Source organism: Typopeltis vanoorti, chromosome 15 (genome assembly GCF_054136105.1).
Source record: "Typopeltis vanoorti isolate ZY-2024b chromosome 15, IOZ_Tvanoo_1.0, whole genome shotgun sequence".
In the NCBI taxonomy this organism is placed as follows: Eukaryota; Metazoa; Arthropoda; class Arachnida; order Uropygi; family Thelyphonidae; genus Typopeltis; species Typopeltis vanoorti.
Window position 1 is genome coordinate 36,815,475 of NC_143563.1, and position 19,885 is coordinate 36,835,359.

Consider the following 19,885-nt stretch of genomic DNA (forward strand, 5'->3'; position numbering starts at 1 on the left):
CAGAGGCAATGACTGAGTGTATTCTGAAGGTCAAGAAATTAAATAAGGTGTAAAATGGATGACTGAAGAGGTGAAAAGTGCAATCTGGAAGAAAAAGGCATTGTGTAGGCAGCACAAGATGAGTGGAGATAATCAGTTACATGAGGAGTACAAAGAGAAAGCAAGGAAAGTGACTCACTTAGTAAGAGTAGCCAAAGTGTGATATGAGCAGCAGTTAGTAAATGTACACTAAAAGAAATCCTAAGGGTTTTTTTCAATATGTGGCCAGTAGAAGGAAGAATGATTATGGGAGGATGATGTTGGTCACTGAAAATGGGAGAATGATAAACACTGAGGAGGATATAGTAGAGGTATTTAATGAGCAATTCATTAAAGTATTCTCCCCTTGTGATTGTAACATAATGCATAACTTGAGAGCAGTGGAAATGGGGAGGAACCACTGATAGTGTGTGAGCAGGAGGTATATCAGGAATTGAGTAAACTTGATGTCAACAAGGCCATAGAACTTAATGGTATATCACCACGTGTCTTAGGGGAATGTTCCAGGGAGTTAACACCTTTAACGTGGGTCTTAGATTACCCCAGGTCCCAAAGGAAAGGAAAGATGACAAAATCGTTCCACTTCATAAAGGAGGTGATAAGACTAAGGCTTCAAATTACAGGCCAATCTGATTGTCTGGAGTTGTGGTCAAGGTGTTGGAGAAGCTAGTGAGGAGAAGAATTCAGAACTGGATGGATAGCAGTAGAATTCTCTTTAATAGACAGATGGGTTTGCTAAAGGAATGTTGTGTTTTATCAATCTGCTTAATTATTATAACAAGGCGACAAATACATTGGAGGGGGGGATGCCTATACAGCAGTATATTTAGATTTTGCAAAGACTTTTGATAGATTACCACATGACAAACTAGTAGTTAAATCGGAACAGAAGGGGTTGGATACTAGATTAGTGCAATGGATTGGAGATTGGCTATCTTATAAGTATCAACAGGTTGTGTATGGGGGAGATATCCCAGAAGAGGAAAAGTCACTAGTGACATGCCCGAGGGGTCTGTTTTGAGGCCATTGCTGTTTAATTTGTATGTTAATGACATTGGAAAGGGCTTAAATTGTAATATACAGTTGTTTGCAGATGATGCAAAGTTGGGAGGAGTTATAAGAGGTGGAGCAGATGTTGAGGCTTTGCAAGAGGACCTAAATAGGTTTCTGAATGGGCAAGTGTGTGGGTATATCAGTTTAATGTTACAAAATGTAAGGTTTTAAAATTTGGGAAGCAAAGATGGGATGCAGAGTATAGGATTGGTGGGGATATATTGAAGGAGGAGGAGGAGTAGATGAGGGATTTGGGGATTGTGATGGACAGACTTGAAATTTCATGGACATTTTGCTAAAATTGTGAGGATGACACAGTAGATTATGGGAATGATGTGGAGAACAATGATGTATAGAAGTAAGAATGTTTTGATTCCACTGTACAAGACTTTGATTAGGCCACATATGGATTACTGTGCACAGATTTAGTTGCAGTTTTTAAAAGGATAATGAGATGTTGGAGAGGGTCCACAGATGATCGACTAAGTTGGTTTCTGGTCTCTGGAATATGACAGATTGAGAGAATACAAATTACAGAGCCTAGTGGGTAGAAGGAAGAGGTGGAGACATGATCAAGACATATAAGCAGGTAAGGGGTAATTACCAGATTAAAGTGGATGAAAGTTTTCATAGAATATCTGGTAATAAATGCTGAACCTATATTTTTTTTTAAATTCTGCTTTTGCTTGTACATATATATATATATATAAGCAAAAGCGGAATTTCATTTATACATATGTATATATTACAGTGTCCGTGCGGTTAGCCTAGTGGCTTTGTGCTTCGCAACCATATGCCTGGGGAAGGAGTGTCCTAGGTTCGATTCCCGTCGGAGACGTGAGGAGCTGAAGGATCTTCCTCAGCCATAGCCAAGTTAGCCGGTCTTGGGTGCTGGCAGTAGGGTTTTTTCTGCCAGTTTATCTGGTGTTTTTCATCCCACAAGCAGGGCAACCGGCCCCGTGAACACACAGGGATACAGCCAAGAATACCTTGAGGCATAGGAGTGACCATTCTATCCTCGTATTTCGGTTACGAAATCCAAGCATGCTTGGAAGGTTGTGGGCCTTAAAGGCCTGTTAAAGCCATTGGGATAGATAGATATATATTACAGTAGAATTCTCTTCCAGATTTTTTACTTGGAGAGTGGTAAATGAGTGGAATAAGCTGCCAGAGTCTGTTGTGGGTGCCATGACTGTGAATGAGTTCAAGGCAAAGTATGATAGATAATGTGTGAATGTGAATAGTTGTTCTTGCCATGATGTTTAGGGCCTCCCTCGATGAGTCTAAGGACTCCTTGGAGTTGCCCGTAATAATAATAATAATAATTCTCTTTCACACGCATGCACACATATATAGCTGTGTCAGAAAAGAAAATGCTACGGAAGGAGGTACAAGACAGCAGTGAGAGATAAGTCGTCATGCCACTGTATAAAGCTCTGGTTACACCACACTTGGACTATTGTGCTCAAATTTGGTCATCTGGTTTACAGTGTAATGTGGAAACATTGAAGAGGGTCCCGAGATGTGATATGATATGCAAGGAGTGTTAGGGATTTTAAGATTCAGTATGATAAATATATTGTCAGTTGAATGAACTTCCCATAATGAGTCTGCCAACTCCATGGAGGGTGCAATAATAATAATAATAATACAGCAATCCCTCGATTAATGTGCCTCTGATTAGTGCATCATTTTTTTCTATACCCAAATTCGATTAGTGTGGCTGTATACATCTTAAAAATAAATGTTACAGATTTTAAAAATTTTCTATCTATACATTTTTTATGACTATTTTAAAAAATCATTCACTAGGATGAAATAATTTAATTACCGATTTACTCATAAAACATTTTACAACTATTTTTTAATGGCATACTACACTATGTTCTTAATTTACTGCCAAAATTTATGTCATCTGCTAGTTACATAGCATTTTGCTGATCATATCTCTTGCCTCCTTTGTAATTGTTTATCTTATTTATTTTTTTTTTTAAAGTATTTTTCCAACCAACCTTTCAGTAAAAGAATTAGTGAGCAAAAAAGTGGAAGTGTGAAAATGATTCGAAAAGTAATCTCATTGGAAGAAAAACTTCCAAAAATGAACAAGATGAGTTCAGAGCAAAGATAGGACAAGAACACAAAAATGAGTGAATCAACTATATGAGCAATTTTAAGCAAAGCTGCTGAATACAAAGAGAAAGGTATAGCTGCTTCAAGTTCATCATACATGCACTCTCAAAAACAAAGTATTATAATGATTGAATTAGAGAGACTTCTTTCTACATGGATTGAAGATTGTAACCAAAACTGGATCCCACTAAGCATGACCTTATTAAATCAAAAGCATTAAGTCTCTTTGCAACCTTGAAAGAAAGGGCTATCAATGATGGAAAAGAAGAAGAATTCAATGCTAGTGCTGGGTGGGTTGAGCATTTCAAAAAAGATAATGTTTAATCAAAGGAGAAGATGCTAGTGCAGATAAGGAGGTGGCCGCAAATTATCCAGAGATTTTGAAGAAAACTGTAAAGAAGGGGGGGGGGGGGCTATTCTGACCAACAAATATTTAACGTCGATGAAACCAGCCTTTTTGGAAGTGAATGCTTTCCAAGACTTTTCTGGCCAAATCAGTGAAATCTCAGCCTGGTTATAAAGTTGCACAGTCAAACGAAATTACTGCTAGCAATATGTGAGCCGTTTGCAAGCACATTGTGCAAATGATTTTAGAGGCTTTTCAAATGAATCTAAGTTAATTAAATCTCATTCTGATAAACTGAGTGATTCAGACCTGCTAAATTTAGATACACAGCAGAAAGATCCTGAAGAACATGAAGAAAATTTAATTACTGACAAGCACAAAGAGATTTCACAGAAACAATTTGAAAATATTTTTCTTACAATCAAAGTTTTTAAGCAGCAATGCTTAGAGATGAAGATGAAGAGAGAAGCAGTAAAATTTGCAGAAGTAGTAAAAGAGGCAATAGGGTTATACCATGAGTTGTATGAAAAAAAGAAACAAAATGCCTGCCAAACTATGTGAGCTCAATTCTTTGTTAAGAAGTGGAATAATAAATTTATATTCTGAATATGTTTTATTGAGTTTGCTTCATTGTTTTCCTTTAACTGGGCCCTGAGACATACCCTAATTCTTTTATTAAAAAATTAAGAGTGAAAAAAGAAATTTGAGGAACAAATGATACTTCTTCTCGTAGTTTATTATAATTGATTAGTGGTTTTTGATTAATCCCCCAACTGGCCAGGACGTAGATATACATCCAGATAAATCTGGATACGATTCTGTAACACCTATTGAATAACATGCAAGACCAACATACAAGTTGGTCTCACTATTTCATTCACCTCGGCTAGTAGAGAGGTTAAAACGCCTGTTTTAAAGAATGCATTAGGCACATTAATCGAGGGAGTGCTGTGTATATATATATATATATATATATATATATATATATATTACACAGTCAACATAAACTCTTTTCAATCTACAATCCAGAAAATTGAAAGACAGCATGCATTAGAATTTGAATTAAGAGCTGAGAATCAAAATTTATGGACAAATTTAAATGAGGAATATTTATCTGCCATTGTTAAAAAATTATTGTATAATATATTTCAAGATCTAGGAACAATGGGTGACAATATATTAAAGTTTAGAGGGCATATTGCAAGGGTTGCAAACACTGCACTTCATAGTGCTGCTATGATAAGAGATACACAAACATGTAGGGATAAAGGAGATGGTTGTGCGACTGTATAAACTACTGGTCAAACTACACTTGGAGTACTGTGCTCAGATTTAGAATTCTGGTTTTCATTTCAATGGGGGAACTTTATAGAGAAGTTGGAGAGAGTCCAGAGATGAGTGACTAAGATAATATCAGGGCTCTGGAATGTTAGTCATGGAGAGAGGTTGAAAGAATTGCAAAGTTTGATGGATAGGAAGAAAGAGGTGATATGATAGAGATGTTTAGTTAGTGAGGGGATTGTAACAGATTAATCCAGATGGGAGAAGGAAATGTGATTTTAAGATTCAGTATGGTAAATATGTTGTCAAGTTGAATGAACCTCCCAGAATGACACTGCTGATTGACTCCATGGAGGGTGTGATGATAATAATTGGATTAATGATGTTGAAAGTTTTTCTACTTGTTTTTCCACTATAATTTATGGATTAATGATGTTTCAGCGACATTCAAAATTTAAGTTTTATGCATGACAATTGAAGTTTTATGTAGATGAATTCTATAATACAAGAACATAATACAAGAATGGGCTCATCCTTTCAAACAATATAATTCAATGTCCTGGGCAGCATTAATTAAATAAGTCACATGGAAAAACATGATTACTAGCTTGACAATTATAAATTCATTGGCCACATTAGCAGAAGTCATGAACCAAGATTATTTAACAAATTCTACTATCTGAAAAGTTATACTGAAGGAAAAATTGTATTTTGGAATGATCATCAGACTTCTATTTGTGATAGATGGAATGAAAATATGAAACCGATATTCAATTTATTTGGACACTGCCTTGTTCTTTTACTTCAGTAGAAAGCTCTCTTTAGTGAATTTATTATGAAGCAAAGAGAAAAATCAACTGCTCATTGACAGGTAATAATTATAAACACCTATTTTAAAGGAATGAAGTGCAATGATTTTTGTGAGCTTGTGCATAAAGAAAAACAATATGTATGAAAGATACATTATTTTGAAAATTATATAAGAATTAAGTAAATTATAGATATTGAAAGTTTATTTTTCACTTGGTTAGAGTATAATAAATTTAGTTTAATCCTTTATCCAAGCGTGAGCAAACAAAGTTTGCGCCTGAAAGTATCTTCAGGACTGGGGTAAGGTGGTACAACACCAGGGCAACTTGTTGCAAAGGTGGAGCAAGCTACCAACACTCCTGTCTCAGTATCTCCTATAATGCAAAACACATTTCCTTGCAGATATGTCTAATGTTATGCATTAAGGGAAGGGCCACTACCCAGACTAGTTTCAACCTTTATTGAGGTCTCTTCAGTGGGAGCCAGGCCCAAGTTGAGATACCAGGCAGAAGCTATCACCTTACCCCAGTCCTGAAGATACTTTCAGGTGCAAATTTTGTTTGCTCACACTTGGATAAAGGATTAAACTAAATTTATTATAAATTATAGATATAAGAATTCCAAGAAACAGAAACTGGGACTTCTATTGCAAAACAGTTAAATTTTGAGGGATCTGTTATATATTTTACTTTGAAGTTCACTTTCTTATTATTGAAATATTAATGTCAATTTAATTTTGTTTTATTTGCTATTTACCAAATTAACTCTTAATTACTTATATAAATAGCTACTGCAAACACGAAATTACTATACATTAAAATAGCATAGTAGGCAAACAAGGGTACTTCCAAAAGTTAAAATTAGTTTAAACACTTGTATACAGCTAGCTTAGTATTCTTACTATTTTTTTTCAACTGATGCCCCACTACACCAGTTTTGCTTATTCTGCTATTTACTTCCATATTTAATTTCCCACCATCACTAAAACACTGTTTATAAATAGCCATATATAACATAACATCATCTGGATTAGAGGAAACATCTTTCCTGGTCTGGAAGTCAAGATGGCAACCCCACAACCACATTTATTCCATTTTGGCTGGTAACCAATTTGAGGAAAATCGTATTACTACGAAGAAGTTACATTGAACAGTCCTTTTGGATAAAGATCCAGAATCAGATAATGGTTTCAATAAAACAGATTAATGGAAAAATCAGAGTTGCTACATGGAATATTCATAGTATATCACACACAAAGAAGAACTGGATGCAGAACTAAACAAGACAAAAGTTGATTTAGCAATAATCACTGAAAAAACAAAACAAACGGAAATAAGAGGAACAGGAACAAAAGAATCAGACCATTATATATAAATACATTGCAAAGTTGGAAGAGAAGATCAGGATTAATAATATGGATAAATATTGGAAATAAAATATACAAATTTACAACTATTTGAGTGAAAGTATATCAGAACCAAGAATTTAAAAAAAAAAAAAAAAAAGTCATCTCACAATTATAAGAGTATATGAAGAAGAAGAAAGTAAAGAATTTGATAAGTCACTGCAGGATATTATTATTAAGAGAGAGAGACCTCCAGGGAGTCAGAGACTCATTAAGGGAGGTCACATACTATACACACACCAGCTATCATACTTATTCTTGAATTCATTCAGACTGCATGCACTCAAATCCAATCCATTCCAATCACGCACCACCCTCTGAGAGAAAAATCTAGCTCGCATCCTTCTTGGCTTCATTCATTCTTAGCTTCCAAGGATGCCTTCTCGTCCTTTCCCCACCTTCCATAAATTGAAAAATTCCATCAATTGAAATTCTGTATGACCCTTTCAGAAGTTGGTAAGTTTCAATCATATCACCCCTCTTTCTCCTATTTGCTAGTGTCTGCAATCTACAAATTCTCATAATCAGTATTCCACAATCCTGGTATCATTTTTAACACTCTCTCCAATATATCAGAATCACAACCGAAACCAGACTTGCGCACAATAGTCCAAGTGAGGTCTTATTAAGGCCTTGTAAATATGCAAAATAACATCCTTATCTTTACATGTGAACATTTGTTTCAGCATTGCAATTATCTTTTGAGTTGTGTTTGCAATCTTTGTCACATGGGCACTGAACTTCAACTTCCTATCTATTAACACTCCAAGATCCCTAGCCTCATCAGTTTCTTCTAGTCTAATCCCAACAATATAATACGACATTGGATATCTAATCATGCCAAAGTGAATGACTTTACATTTACTGACATTGAACTGACACCCATTTTCCCATGACCACAATTCCTGACCATTCAAATCATTCTGCAAGTACTGCATATTCAGCAGCATTCCTGATTACCCTATCTATCTTTGCATCATCAGCAAATAGCTGTATGTCACTTGTCAAATCCTTCCCAATATCATTAATGTACAGATTGAATAACAATGGACCAAGCACTGATCCTTGAGGTACACCACATGTTACCTTAAATCTCGCAGACTCATATCCCCATATACCACTTTTTGATATCTGTCAGTCAGCCATCCTCTTATCCATGTTAATACTGTATAACCCAAACCACTTTTCTCGATTTATGCAACTGTCTACTATGCTGTATTCTGTCAAAAGCCTTAGCAAAATTCAAAAGTATCATGATGTATCCATTCCCCTTGTCTAGTTCAATGGTAACATTGTTATAGAATGTGAGCAAGTTGCTAAAACATGACCTTCCCTTAGTTCATTGCAAAGTAGAGATTCACTGTCAACCCATTTCTGACTGAGGGCCCTAACCAATTTTTCCAAAATCTTCACCACCACTCATGAGATACTAAGTAGTCAATAGTTGGATATATCAGTCTTTGCACCACCCTTGTGCAATGGAATTACCATTACATTCCTGCGGAATATTCCCTGTTCTGAGACTCATATTAAACATCCTGGTCAAAGAAATGGCCAGTTCGTATGAACACTCTTTTAGCACATGTGCTTATATTCCATCACCCCCTATTGCTGAATTCTTATTCAATTTGTGCAACAGCTCTAATACCTCAGCCTCCCACACCTGCATTTCTTCATCTAGTGAAGAGATAACAGTGAGCTCAATGTTGCATTCACCAGGTTGATAGCTTTTAACAAAATGGGCACTCATTAACTGAACAACCTCTTCTACATCTGTAACCCTCATGCCATCTGCATTTAGAAAAGTTATTCTTTCATATTCATTCTTTCTTTTACTTGCAGCATATCGATAGAATTCTTGTGGGTTGTCTTTAGCACACAGAGCCCGTTTCTTTTCATACTCAGACTTTGCTTTCTGTACAACAGTTATGACTATTCTAGCCTGCTGCTTATAACGTTCATAAGGGACATCATCCTTATGCAAACGGTATTCCTTCCACATCGTCCTTTTTGTGAATTTATAGTTAACAAATGTGAATGGTGATCTATTGGTGACATTTTGTAAAATGAATAACTTTGTGATAGGAGGAGGAGGAAGCTTATTTAAGCATAAAATAGCTTGGTTATCACCAAATGCTAAAAACCAAAAGCCCAAACTGATCATATTGCAATCGAGGGTAATTTTAGGAGTTCATTCTTAGATGTCAAAGTAAGGCAAGGAGCTAATGTAGGATTTGGTCACTACTTAGTCAAAATTAAATTAAAACTGCATGTGATTAAAAAAATCAGAAATCAGAATGGGAGGGTAAAATATGACGTCTAAATTAAAAATTAATGAAATTAAGAAAACACCTTTTCTATTCATATAGATGGGCTTATACACTGGTAACACATGACTATTAAATTATTTAAGGAATTTACAATGTATACTGGAATATTAATTTAAAGAAATTTTAATAAATACTTCCTATATTTCGCAATGTCACATCGCCATCTTCGTGGGAATATACAACTATGACATGTGCACGCAGACACTGCAAAGAGCAAATGAGACAGAAGAGAGAAAACTGACGCTGTTCCTAGAGTCCTAAAGGTGACCCTAGCAGGTATATTGGGTTGTCTTGGCCGTTGGGCTGAAGTGCTCAAGATGCAGGCTTCCCAAATTTGGGGCAGTCTCATGCATCCAAATTTGTTGAGGTTTGGAAAGTTTTTTTAGATCTGAGGCTGATTCCATGAACAATCTTTCATATTTAAATTTGCTGCGATGTAATAACGTGGCTTTCTTCCAGCATATTGTGGTGGGTATCCAGAGCATGGCCTGCAAGCCCAGAGTAGCTGTAATGGTGAAACCGGATGTAGTCTTTGTGTTCTGAAATCCTGACATTTGCTGTCCTGCCTGTTTGGGTTTGGTCAAAGTAGGACAGTCCTACTTTGACCATGGAACATCAGTTTTCTCTCTTCTGCCTCATTTGCTCTTTGTAATGCCTACATTCACATATCATAGTTGTATGTTCCCATGAAGATGGCGATGTAACATTGCAGAAATATAGGAAGTATTTATTAAAGTTTCTTTTAATTAATATTCCAGTATATGTTGTAAATTCCTTAAATAATTTAATAGTCACCTTTTCTATGATAAAAAAATCGTTTTTTTTTTTTTTTTTTTTTTTGGATAATGAGAAGCTAGAAGTGAGAAAGTAGAAGGCCCAGAAGATACAACCAAGATGCAATGAAAAAATTTTAAAATGATATATAATGAGGTTGCAAGAAACTTTTTGGGTGCTAAGAACAGGAAAAAAGAACAATGTTTGGTTATTAAACAAGACATGGAGACTCATAAAAGAAAGGCACAAAGTTAAAATGCTTGCAAGTACTAAAGAAATTCATTTCAGCAATTACAGAGAGAAAGTTCTGCAAGAGAAAAGAATTGTGTAGACAGTTTGGCAGAGAAAGAAGCACAAAAGGCTGCAGCATTAAGGTGCATTGGAAGACTGTACAAGATGACAAATGCCAGAAGTAGTGAAAGATCAGAAGAGTGGTACTGAAGAGACAGAAGTGCTTGGTAATGTTTCAGTAGTAGTGTGAGAGATGATGAGAGAATGGGAATGCAAGAGGAATAAGAAATGGGGAGAGCCAGGGTGGACAGGGAGACATAGCATAGGGAGAGTGTTTGTTGGAAGTAGTAATGAATGTATATATAGGAATGATCAGCATAGAAATGAAATAGACTGGGATGTGGGTGGGGAAACTGAGACTGAGCAGATATGTATGGTAAGCAGTGATAAAAGCGATTGGGCAAGAACAGGTGTGATGGGGAAATCACAACCAACAAGTGACTTGGGTAAGACTGGTTATAGATCTAAAAGTGAACTGCTGTTTATTTACAAATGCCACAAGTATCAGAAATAAGGGAGATGAATTGGTTTCACTGATTGAGTAAAACGTGGTTGAATGAAGATGATATCCGAATGGGAATAGAAATGGAAAGATACAGTGTTTTTCACAAGGATAGAAAGGACAAGAAGGGTGGAGATGTGCTGATGATAGCAGGGGAATTATGTCCACATAAGGTAGACATGAAAGAAGGTAATAGTGGCAATGTGTTGTGAGATAGCAACTAACAGGAAGACATATTTAGATGCATGTTGGTATAGGCCAGGGAATGCAGAAGGTTCTGATGAAGAAAAGTATAAGCAACTTGGGTTAGTGAACAAGGGAAGGTTGATTTATTATGGGCGGTTTTAATTATATCAGTATGTAGATTGGAATGAAGAGATATCATTTGGGAATAAGGAAAATGAATTTGAAAACAACTATCTCAGGCATCATATAAAGGAGGGCACTTGAGTATCATGAAGTGATCACGTGGGCTGTGGCTAGCCATATTCAGACTTCTATAAAGAAAGGATGGATGTGGAATTACAAGGCTGGGTGATTATGACAAGCTTAGGAGACAGCTTCAAGCTATAGCATGGAATGAGGAATTGAGCAGTAAGGAAATAAATGCTGTTTGGGAACTGACAAAGAAATACACAACAGCATCAATGTGTGTGACTGTATTCCAAAGGTCAAAAGACTGCATAAGGTAGATGGAAAATAGATGAATGAGGGGCTTAAGCATTAATTATAGAAGAAGGTACTCTGGAGGCAGTATAAGATGAATTATGGTAATAATTAGTTACATAAAAAGTATAAACAAGCTAGGAGAGTGACTCAGTACAAATAACAAAAGTACACTATGAGAAGCAAGTGGGAAATCAGGCAAAGAAAAATCCTAGGGAGTTTTTTTTAGATATGTGGCAAGTAGAAGGAAGAATGATTATGGTAAGATGATATTAATGGATGAAAATGGTAGAATGATAACTGCTACACAAAATATAATTGAGGTATTCGGTGAACAATTTATAAGGATGTTTCATCCTCATTAGGATGAAATCTTGAGAAACTTAAATGTAAAAGACATAGGAGAGGATGACTTAATTGTGAGTGAGTAGAAGGTATTTGAGGAAATAAATAACCTTGATTCAATACGATGATAGGATTTGATGACATTCTCTCAATCTGTCCTCCATGTCTTAAGGGAATTTCCAGGGAATTGACAGTAGCATTCCACTGTATAAAAGTGGTGTTAAGGCTGTGGCTAAAAATTATAGGCCAATCTGTATATATGGAATGGTGGCAAAGGTACTAGAGAGATTGTCAAGAAATCGGATACAGAAATGGTTTGCCACCTTGTTATGTACTATAACAAGGTGACAAACGTCTTGGACAAGGGAGATGCATATACAGTGGTATACTCAGATTTTGCAAAAGCTTTTGATAGACTGCTACACGACAAGCTGTCAAATATATTGAAACAGATGGGAATAGATAACAGACTTCTGAGTTGGATCAGTGACTAGCTGTCAGGTAGGTATCAGAAAGTTGTATATGGGGATGCGGTGTCCTGAAAGAGGAAGGTCACTAGTGGTGTGCTACAGGGGTCAGTTTTGGAACCATTGTTGTTCAATTTGTATATTAATGATATTGGATGGGTTTAACTGGTCATATGCAGCTGCATTGGGGAGAGCAATGCAGGATCAAACAAATGTTATAGCCTTACAGGAGGACTGGAATAAATTGCATGAATGGACAGGTTAAGTTAAACTGTCAGTTCAATGTTGCAAAGCGTAAGATTTTGAAATTTAGTAAGCAATGATGGGATGCAAAGTATACACTTGGTGAGTAAACTTAAAAAAGGGTAGAGAAGATGAGAGATCTAGGACTGGTGGTAGACAAGGACCTGAAATTCAGTGGCCACATTGCATAAGTTGTGAAGATGTCAATCAGATAATGCAATGATGCAGAGGATCCTGACATGCAGAAATAAAGAGATTATGATGCCATTGTATAAGGCCTTGATTAGGTGTTATACGAATTACTGTGCACAGATTTTGTCACCAGGTTTTTTTTCATGGTGACGAATATATGTTAGAAAGGGTCCAGAGAAGATTCACAAAGGTGAACAGTGGTCTTTGGAATGTGGAGTACGAGGACAGATTGAGAGAATGTAAACTGCAAAGCCTTGTGAATAGGAGGAGGAGGGGGATATGTTTGAGACATAAGTTAGTCAGGAGTTATCAGGTTGACATAGAAGAGATTTTTCATAGAATGGGGGGGATAAAACAAGATGCCATCGCTGGAAATTGTATAAGGAGGGTGTGATCAGAGGAGTAAGGAGCAGGTTCTTTACATGGAGAGTGGTTGGTGAGTGGAATGCATTGCCTGAGTGTGTTGTGAATGTGGAGACATTGAATCAATTTAAGGCACAATTGGATGAGCTTTGTGTGTGATGATGTGTACCTCCCACAATGCATCTCTGACTACATGGAGATCAGATAATAATAATAATGACAAGGTAAATATGCTCTGAAGAAAAGAAGCAAGTAAATGATATAAGAGATAAAGAGGGTTTGGGTTTACTAACTGAAGAGGATTAGATGGTCAGAGGATAGAAAGAACACTTTAATGAAATTCTAAATGTAGACAACAATATAACTGGCATGATTAGAAGATTTCAATAATGGAAAAACCTCCTGTGGGCATAAATTTAAATATAATATCAGAATCTATATCTAAAAATGAAATAACAAATGTAATACAGGAAATGAAAAGTTAAAAGCTTTGGGCAATGATAATATAGCAATAGAAATGCTTAAGACAACTAAAGAAACTGCTGTTGATAAACTGCAACTGATCTTTAACAGTGTGCTAGATATCTAAACAGTGGAAAGAAGCAATGATAATTATAATCCCTAGGAAGGAAGATCTCAACAGATGTGAGAATTGGAAGGAGAATTAGCTTACTGTCAGTACCTGCAAGAATTTTCTGTAGAATATTTATAAATAAATATCTTCTCTAAGAATGAAGATATTTTTCTTCATTAAGAATGAAGTAGAGAAGATATTAAAGCATGAAGAAGCTGATTTTATAAAAGGTGGGAGTATTGTGCATCACATTTTTACGTTAAGGAACATCATTGAACAAAGCATAGAATTTAGAAGCCCATTATACCTAAATTTTATAGATTTTGCTAAAGCATGTGAAACATTACTGGTTAATTATTAAAAGTTATCTAATTCCCAACAAATATGTGAGAATAATCAAAGATATGCATGCAAGGGAAGTAAAAGTTGTGTTATCACACAGTAAACAACACTGAATGGCGAGAGAAAAGATATGGTGTAAGGTAGGGTTGTGTAATGTCTGGTTAATTGTTTAATATAATTATCGATTGGATTATGAGTAAGGTTACAGGTGCAATAAAAGGAATTAAATGGAATTCTATGTCACAGAAGATCTATTACATTGATGACATAGTTTTGAAACCATCAAAATGCAATTATATAAAAACAAAATTGGAGGACTTGCATAAATCATCTGAAATGGCTGGTCTTAAAATAAATATGACTAAACAAAAGTGCTTAAACTAAATAGAAAATACCATAAAGAAATCAAAATCAATCAGCATACAGTAGAAGTTAAGAATTTTACATACTTGAGAGCAAATGACTATAATGCAAAGACTGACAAAAGCTTTCGGAAATTTAAATACATGGAAATCTTCAAATACCATAATAAAACTGACAAAAATCTTCAATAGCAATGTTAAGGCTGTATTACTATATGGATCAGAGACATTGAATCATCATAATCAAATTCCTAACATCTACCCTCAAGGAGTGTACAGGATATAATAGTACTACATGAAAAACTTACATCATTAATAACTTCCTATCTACAATTTTCCTCCAAATCAATCTGTTACCTGTTACTCCAACATTATCAGATCTTATATTTCTATCCTCTAAGGCACTTTTTACCATATCAATTCACCTATATCTTGGTCTTCCTCTGGGTCGTTTTCCTGCCAACCTGGCAGAGAGCACTTGTTTTGCTAATCTTTCCTCTCCCATTCTGTTTAAGTGATCATACCACTGAGATTAGCTCTGCTAACTAGAGACATGGAAGCTCACCAAAAACAGGAAGCTAAATTAAATAGTTTTCAAACCAAATGTCTGCATAAAATATTAAATATATTTTGGCTCCAATGCACAACAAATGATGATTTACATAAGTTGACTGTGCAACAAAAAAAAAAAAAAGCATCACCGATGAAATTTAAAAAAATAGAGATGGAAATGAATTGGACACATGAGAGTGGACATCAGAAAGATTCCTGAAGTGGCTTTGACATGGAGCCAAAATATAGTTAATATTTTATCTGGAATAAGGCATCTGGAAGAAATAGATCTTGGCCTTATGTGCTATGAGGCATGAAGAGGATAAGTACATAAGTAATTGTCTATTCCTTTGACCAGGCTGTATAATTTGAGTCTCAGCATAGGGAAGATTCTACAAGGGTAGAAATAATGTATAATAATACTATTGCACAAGAGTGATGCAAAGATTTATATCTAACTACAGACCTATTAGTATCTCTGAAGTGGTGGTGAAGATTTTGATAAAGTTTGCGAGAGAAATCGGTTGACATCGCATCTATACTTTGCAACAAACAGCATGGATTTATGGTTGAGTTGGAGAATGGATACATAATGATACTTTTGAACTCAGCTAAGGCTTTTGATAGGATAAAGCATGGAAGACTGTTCCATAAACTGGAGAAAATGAGATTGGATTATGAAACATTAGCATGGACAAAAGGGGGGATATGAGTCTTAAAGATTTAAGGTGACCAGTGGTGCACTACAAAGATCAGTCCTTGGTTCACTGTTATTTAATCTTTATATTAATGATATTAGGATGGATTCAAAAGGTGACATACAGCTATTTGCTGATGATGCAAAGATCAGCAGTGTGATCATGCCAATCAACTGACATGAAATGAAATGCAACTGGCATGATTCGCCATGTGAAAATGGCCGTTGGTTCAATGTTAGTAAATGTAAAGTTATGCACTTTAGTTTAATGTGATATCCAGTGTTGTATTATATTGGTGGACCATATAGTCCTTTAAGATAATTATCCCATTGAAACTGTATAAATTCCACTGCCATCTTGCCATAGCACCTTTCCTCCTTCTAGCCCATATTCCTATAGTTGAAGTCCCCCCCATATTAATTACTCAGCATGCACTCGTGCTAATTTTCTAATGCATAGAATCCACGTCTTCCTGTGGACCCTCCCCCCACATCCACAGCAGCGACCAACAATGTGTTTTGTCTTTCTGGCCTCTAATTATTATTATAACAACATTGTAAGCTACTAATGAAATGAAAAAATGTAGGAAAATTGTGAGAGAAACAAAATTTGATAATATCAGAATGAACGAAATGCAGAAAAATGTACATTACAACCTGTAAATAGATGGATACCAATGGGGGGTAGCAAAAGCATGTTAACATGCTGCAAATGGGATAAAGAGAGAAATTAGAAAAACTAAAATTACTAAAGGATGAAGGAAACAGTGGAAAGATAGACTGCAATGAACACTGTAGCAATAAGTCTAAGACAAAAGAGAAATGTTCATAAAGCATATTCAAAAAGTTATGAAGAAAATGATGCAAACTGATTAATAATGGAGAAGCAATCAACCTCACATCTATCTGAAATTATAAAAAAACAACCTAGTGAAGAATAATCCATTAGTGATTCATTACTAATATCTGGACTAGATATCTTTGCAATATAACATGACAACTGAAATTTGGTAATAACCTAAATGGCAACAATAAACAATTTCACACAAAATTACTACTAACACAAAATTATATATTTGTTAAGAAAATTATTTCTTAACAAAGAAAGAATAGGAGGATTTTCATAATTGTTGTTCTACTGGACCACAGACAGCAACATTACTCTTTCACCAAGTGTCATGTCCGGTTCAGAGAATCACAAGTAGGAATTATTTCCTAAAGCAACATATTCTTTCCCTGCACAAAATAAATCTCGAAATGTCAAATCTCATGCCATAAAGGCTGTGTGAGAGCATTAACTACTATTCCATCTGTTTGGAAATGGAACATTCAAGACAACTTTCACAGATTGCATAATGTGGTGGAACTTCAGCATGCAGGAAGATCTTTGTGGTATCAAGAGGAGCTGCATAATTTTGCAGTGTATTCTTGTACACTGCTATGGCTTCTACAAAGAAAAAATTCCTCAATCATGGGATGTAACACATTTAATATACAACAGGTATGCTCATGTTCCACTACAGTACTCAAATGTAATAATTGTGTCAGTGTCCTAATCAGAGTGGACATGGTTGGAAAATCATTTGTTTATGACTTTTCCACTAAACAATATACTGTAAACTTTAAGCCACAGTCTTTTGTATACAATATCATATTGTAGACCACTACAACTGGGTGAGTCTCTACATCTAAATACGAATTTTGTCACTTTACAAAATATATTGTTTGGTAATGATTCTGATGGATACAGTATGAAGAGTTAACTGGATTAAAGCAACAGCTTTCCAAAATCAATAGTAAATAAGAAAGCATCAATTTCTGTAAAGAAGCAAAATAAGCAAATATTTTTTAAAGGTATCAAACGTAGCCAAATTATATTTTCCATAGTTCAAAATTATTTTAAGAAGAAAAAAATTCTACAATCAGAAAATTATAAACTTTGCAATAATAATATCCTTGAACTCGCACAAAATACTGCTATATCGCATGTAAAGGCACAAAAATAAATAACTAAAATAAAATAAAATGCAAAAGAAGATGCTCTGTGCACAAACCGCTTCATGTTCAATAAAGTTTGCAACTTACCTTTTAACATTTTGTTCACCATTTGGAATTTTGCGCAGACGTCTCTTTTTCAGGATTTTGACAGCTCTTCTACATAAAGTTTCCGAGTCTAAAACCTCTTTAACTTTGCCATATGATCCCTCACCAAGCACATCACCCATTAAATATTTACCAATAAGCTTAGCTTTTTTCTTTGGAGACTTATAAACTATTTCTTTTGAATCTATACGGTGTATAGTTATAGGCAAAGTTATAGAAAGCTCCTCATCATTCAACCAACCATCAATCGGCCGAACTTCTAAGTCATTACCTACCGGCTCGGGATACGGCGTGTCTTTCACTACTCGCTCCTCTTCTTCTTCCTCTTCCATTATTGCTGTAACATAAACTAATCATACAGTATCAAATAACCTAAATAATTTCATGATATGTATTGTCTTTTACTTAAACTACTAACACAGACAAAAACAATAAGCTAGCAGACATCCAAACATGCTGACCCGCTATGAAACTAATCGAATACTCTCGTCCTCATACATTCACACAATGTAAAATTACCAGTTGTATTGGGAGGGGAAAATGCTATACAGAAATGAGAAAACAAGTTCTCATTCGCTCATTTGCTACCTCATCATAAATTTTTAAAATGATTAATAAACTAACAGTTTGAAAAATAAGCATTTGATCATGTTGGAATTAGAATCGAGAATAAGGCTTGCCATTTCGGTGTAAATCTGGAACATCCATTTTTTTTAAGCCTACTTACTACATTGGAATTCTGTAACTAAGAGATGATAATCGTGTAGTAATCTGAAATACATTCGCTCACTTCATTAATAAATTAAACACCTCACATAGGCAACTAATCACGATTAGCACGTATTTGTTCAGAACACGCAGTCTATTTGGAAAGAATGGAAGTATCCCCATGATTTGGGAAGAGATGCAGAACTGAGTCATGTTTTAGGATACATTTCAATTTATTATTACTATTTTTATCCATCAGGTTTTATCAGGAGAATAACAGCTTTTACTTAACTAAAAAATAATACACCAAATTATAGATTAAAAGAACAGACATCTTGATTTTTTTTTCTAATTATATCTGACCTGAATAAGTATTTTACAATGAGAAAAGAAGATATTGAGAAATATAAAGGAGGAATATAACGAATTGGTTACACAGTACCGTGTTTGGGTAGAATAGACATACAAGGCCCAAATTCAAATTTCAAGCAGTTTATGAACATTTTATGTTTATAATTCGTTGTCATGTTATGGGTGGGGTAAGGATTTTTTTTCATTTTCATCAATTTTATATATTTTTGCATTTTTTTTTTAATTTTTGCATAGTCCTGAAACACTGCTTCAGAGCTCAAACATGGAACTTTTTCAAGCCACTTCAGGCCTCCAATAAGCGGAGAGGTGGTTCCAACTGAAGACAATCACTTGCCCACGGCAGATTCGAACCCGCAAATGTTGGTTGGAGAGCGGGTACGCTGACAACTCGGCCAACCAGGCAGGCATTTGATGATGCTGTGCTCTAAAAAAAAAAAAAAAAATCCGTAGGAACTTGTAGATTACATGGGACTAGTTTTTATACAAAATATATTCTTAACGTGATACCAATCCGTGTCCATTAAGATTATACGTTATCGCTTAGCATAGTGCTTTTAACAATTTTAACGCAGTGATTTGATATAGCCTTGTGTAGCATTATTAAAAAAAATAAAAAATAAAGATGAATGTATCTTTGAACTGATGTAATATAATCAATGTTTTAGAGCTGTTTATTTTATCTGACTAAACTTAAAATGATTTTGACTTGCTCGGAGCCACTGAAGCCTAATCCCTGGTTTAGGGTTAACCGACATCCAGCAAGATAATATCATACGTTAACATGTTACCAGGGTGGTAACATGTTAACCCCCATTGTTGGGTGCATATACCATCCATAGGCAAGCACTAACTTGCAGCCTATAACTTCAAACAAATATGTAAACTTCAAAACAAATATACACTTTGATATACGGATATATAGTTTGATAGACAATTTG

At 35.2% G+C, this 19,885-nt stretch overlaps 1 protein-coding gene across 4 annotated transcripts in view; it reads right to left on the reverse strand.

Annotated features, from left to right (window-relative positions):
• LOC150098631 (serine/threonine-protein kinase STK11-like) overlaps positions 1 to 18,327 on the reverse strand; it is a 112,816-nt gene extending 94,489 nt beyond the window's left edge. For all 4 annotated transcript variants that reach the window (XM_090404680.1, XM_090404678.1, XM_090404681.1 and 1 more), the window contains exon 1: positions 17,850 to 18,327. In XM_090404680.1, coding sequence (XP_090260806.1) covers positions 17,850 to 18,199 — 350 coding nt within the window. In that variant the 5' untranslated portion in view covers positions 18,200 to 18,327. The remainder of the gene's footprint in view (positions 1 to 17,849) is intronic.
• Between the last annotated feature and the right edge of the window lie 1,558 nt (positions 18,328 to 19,885).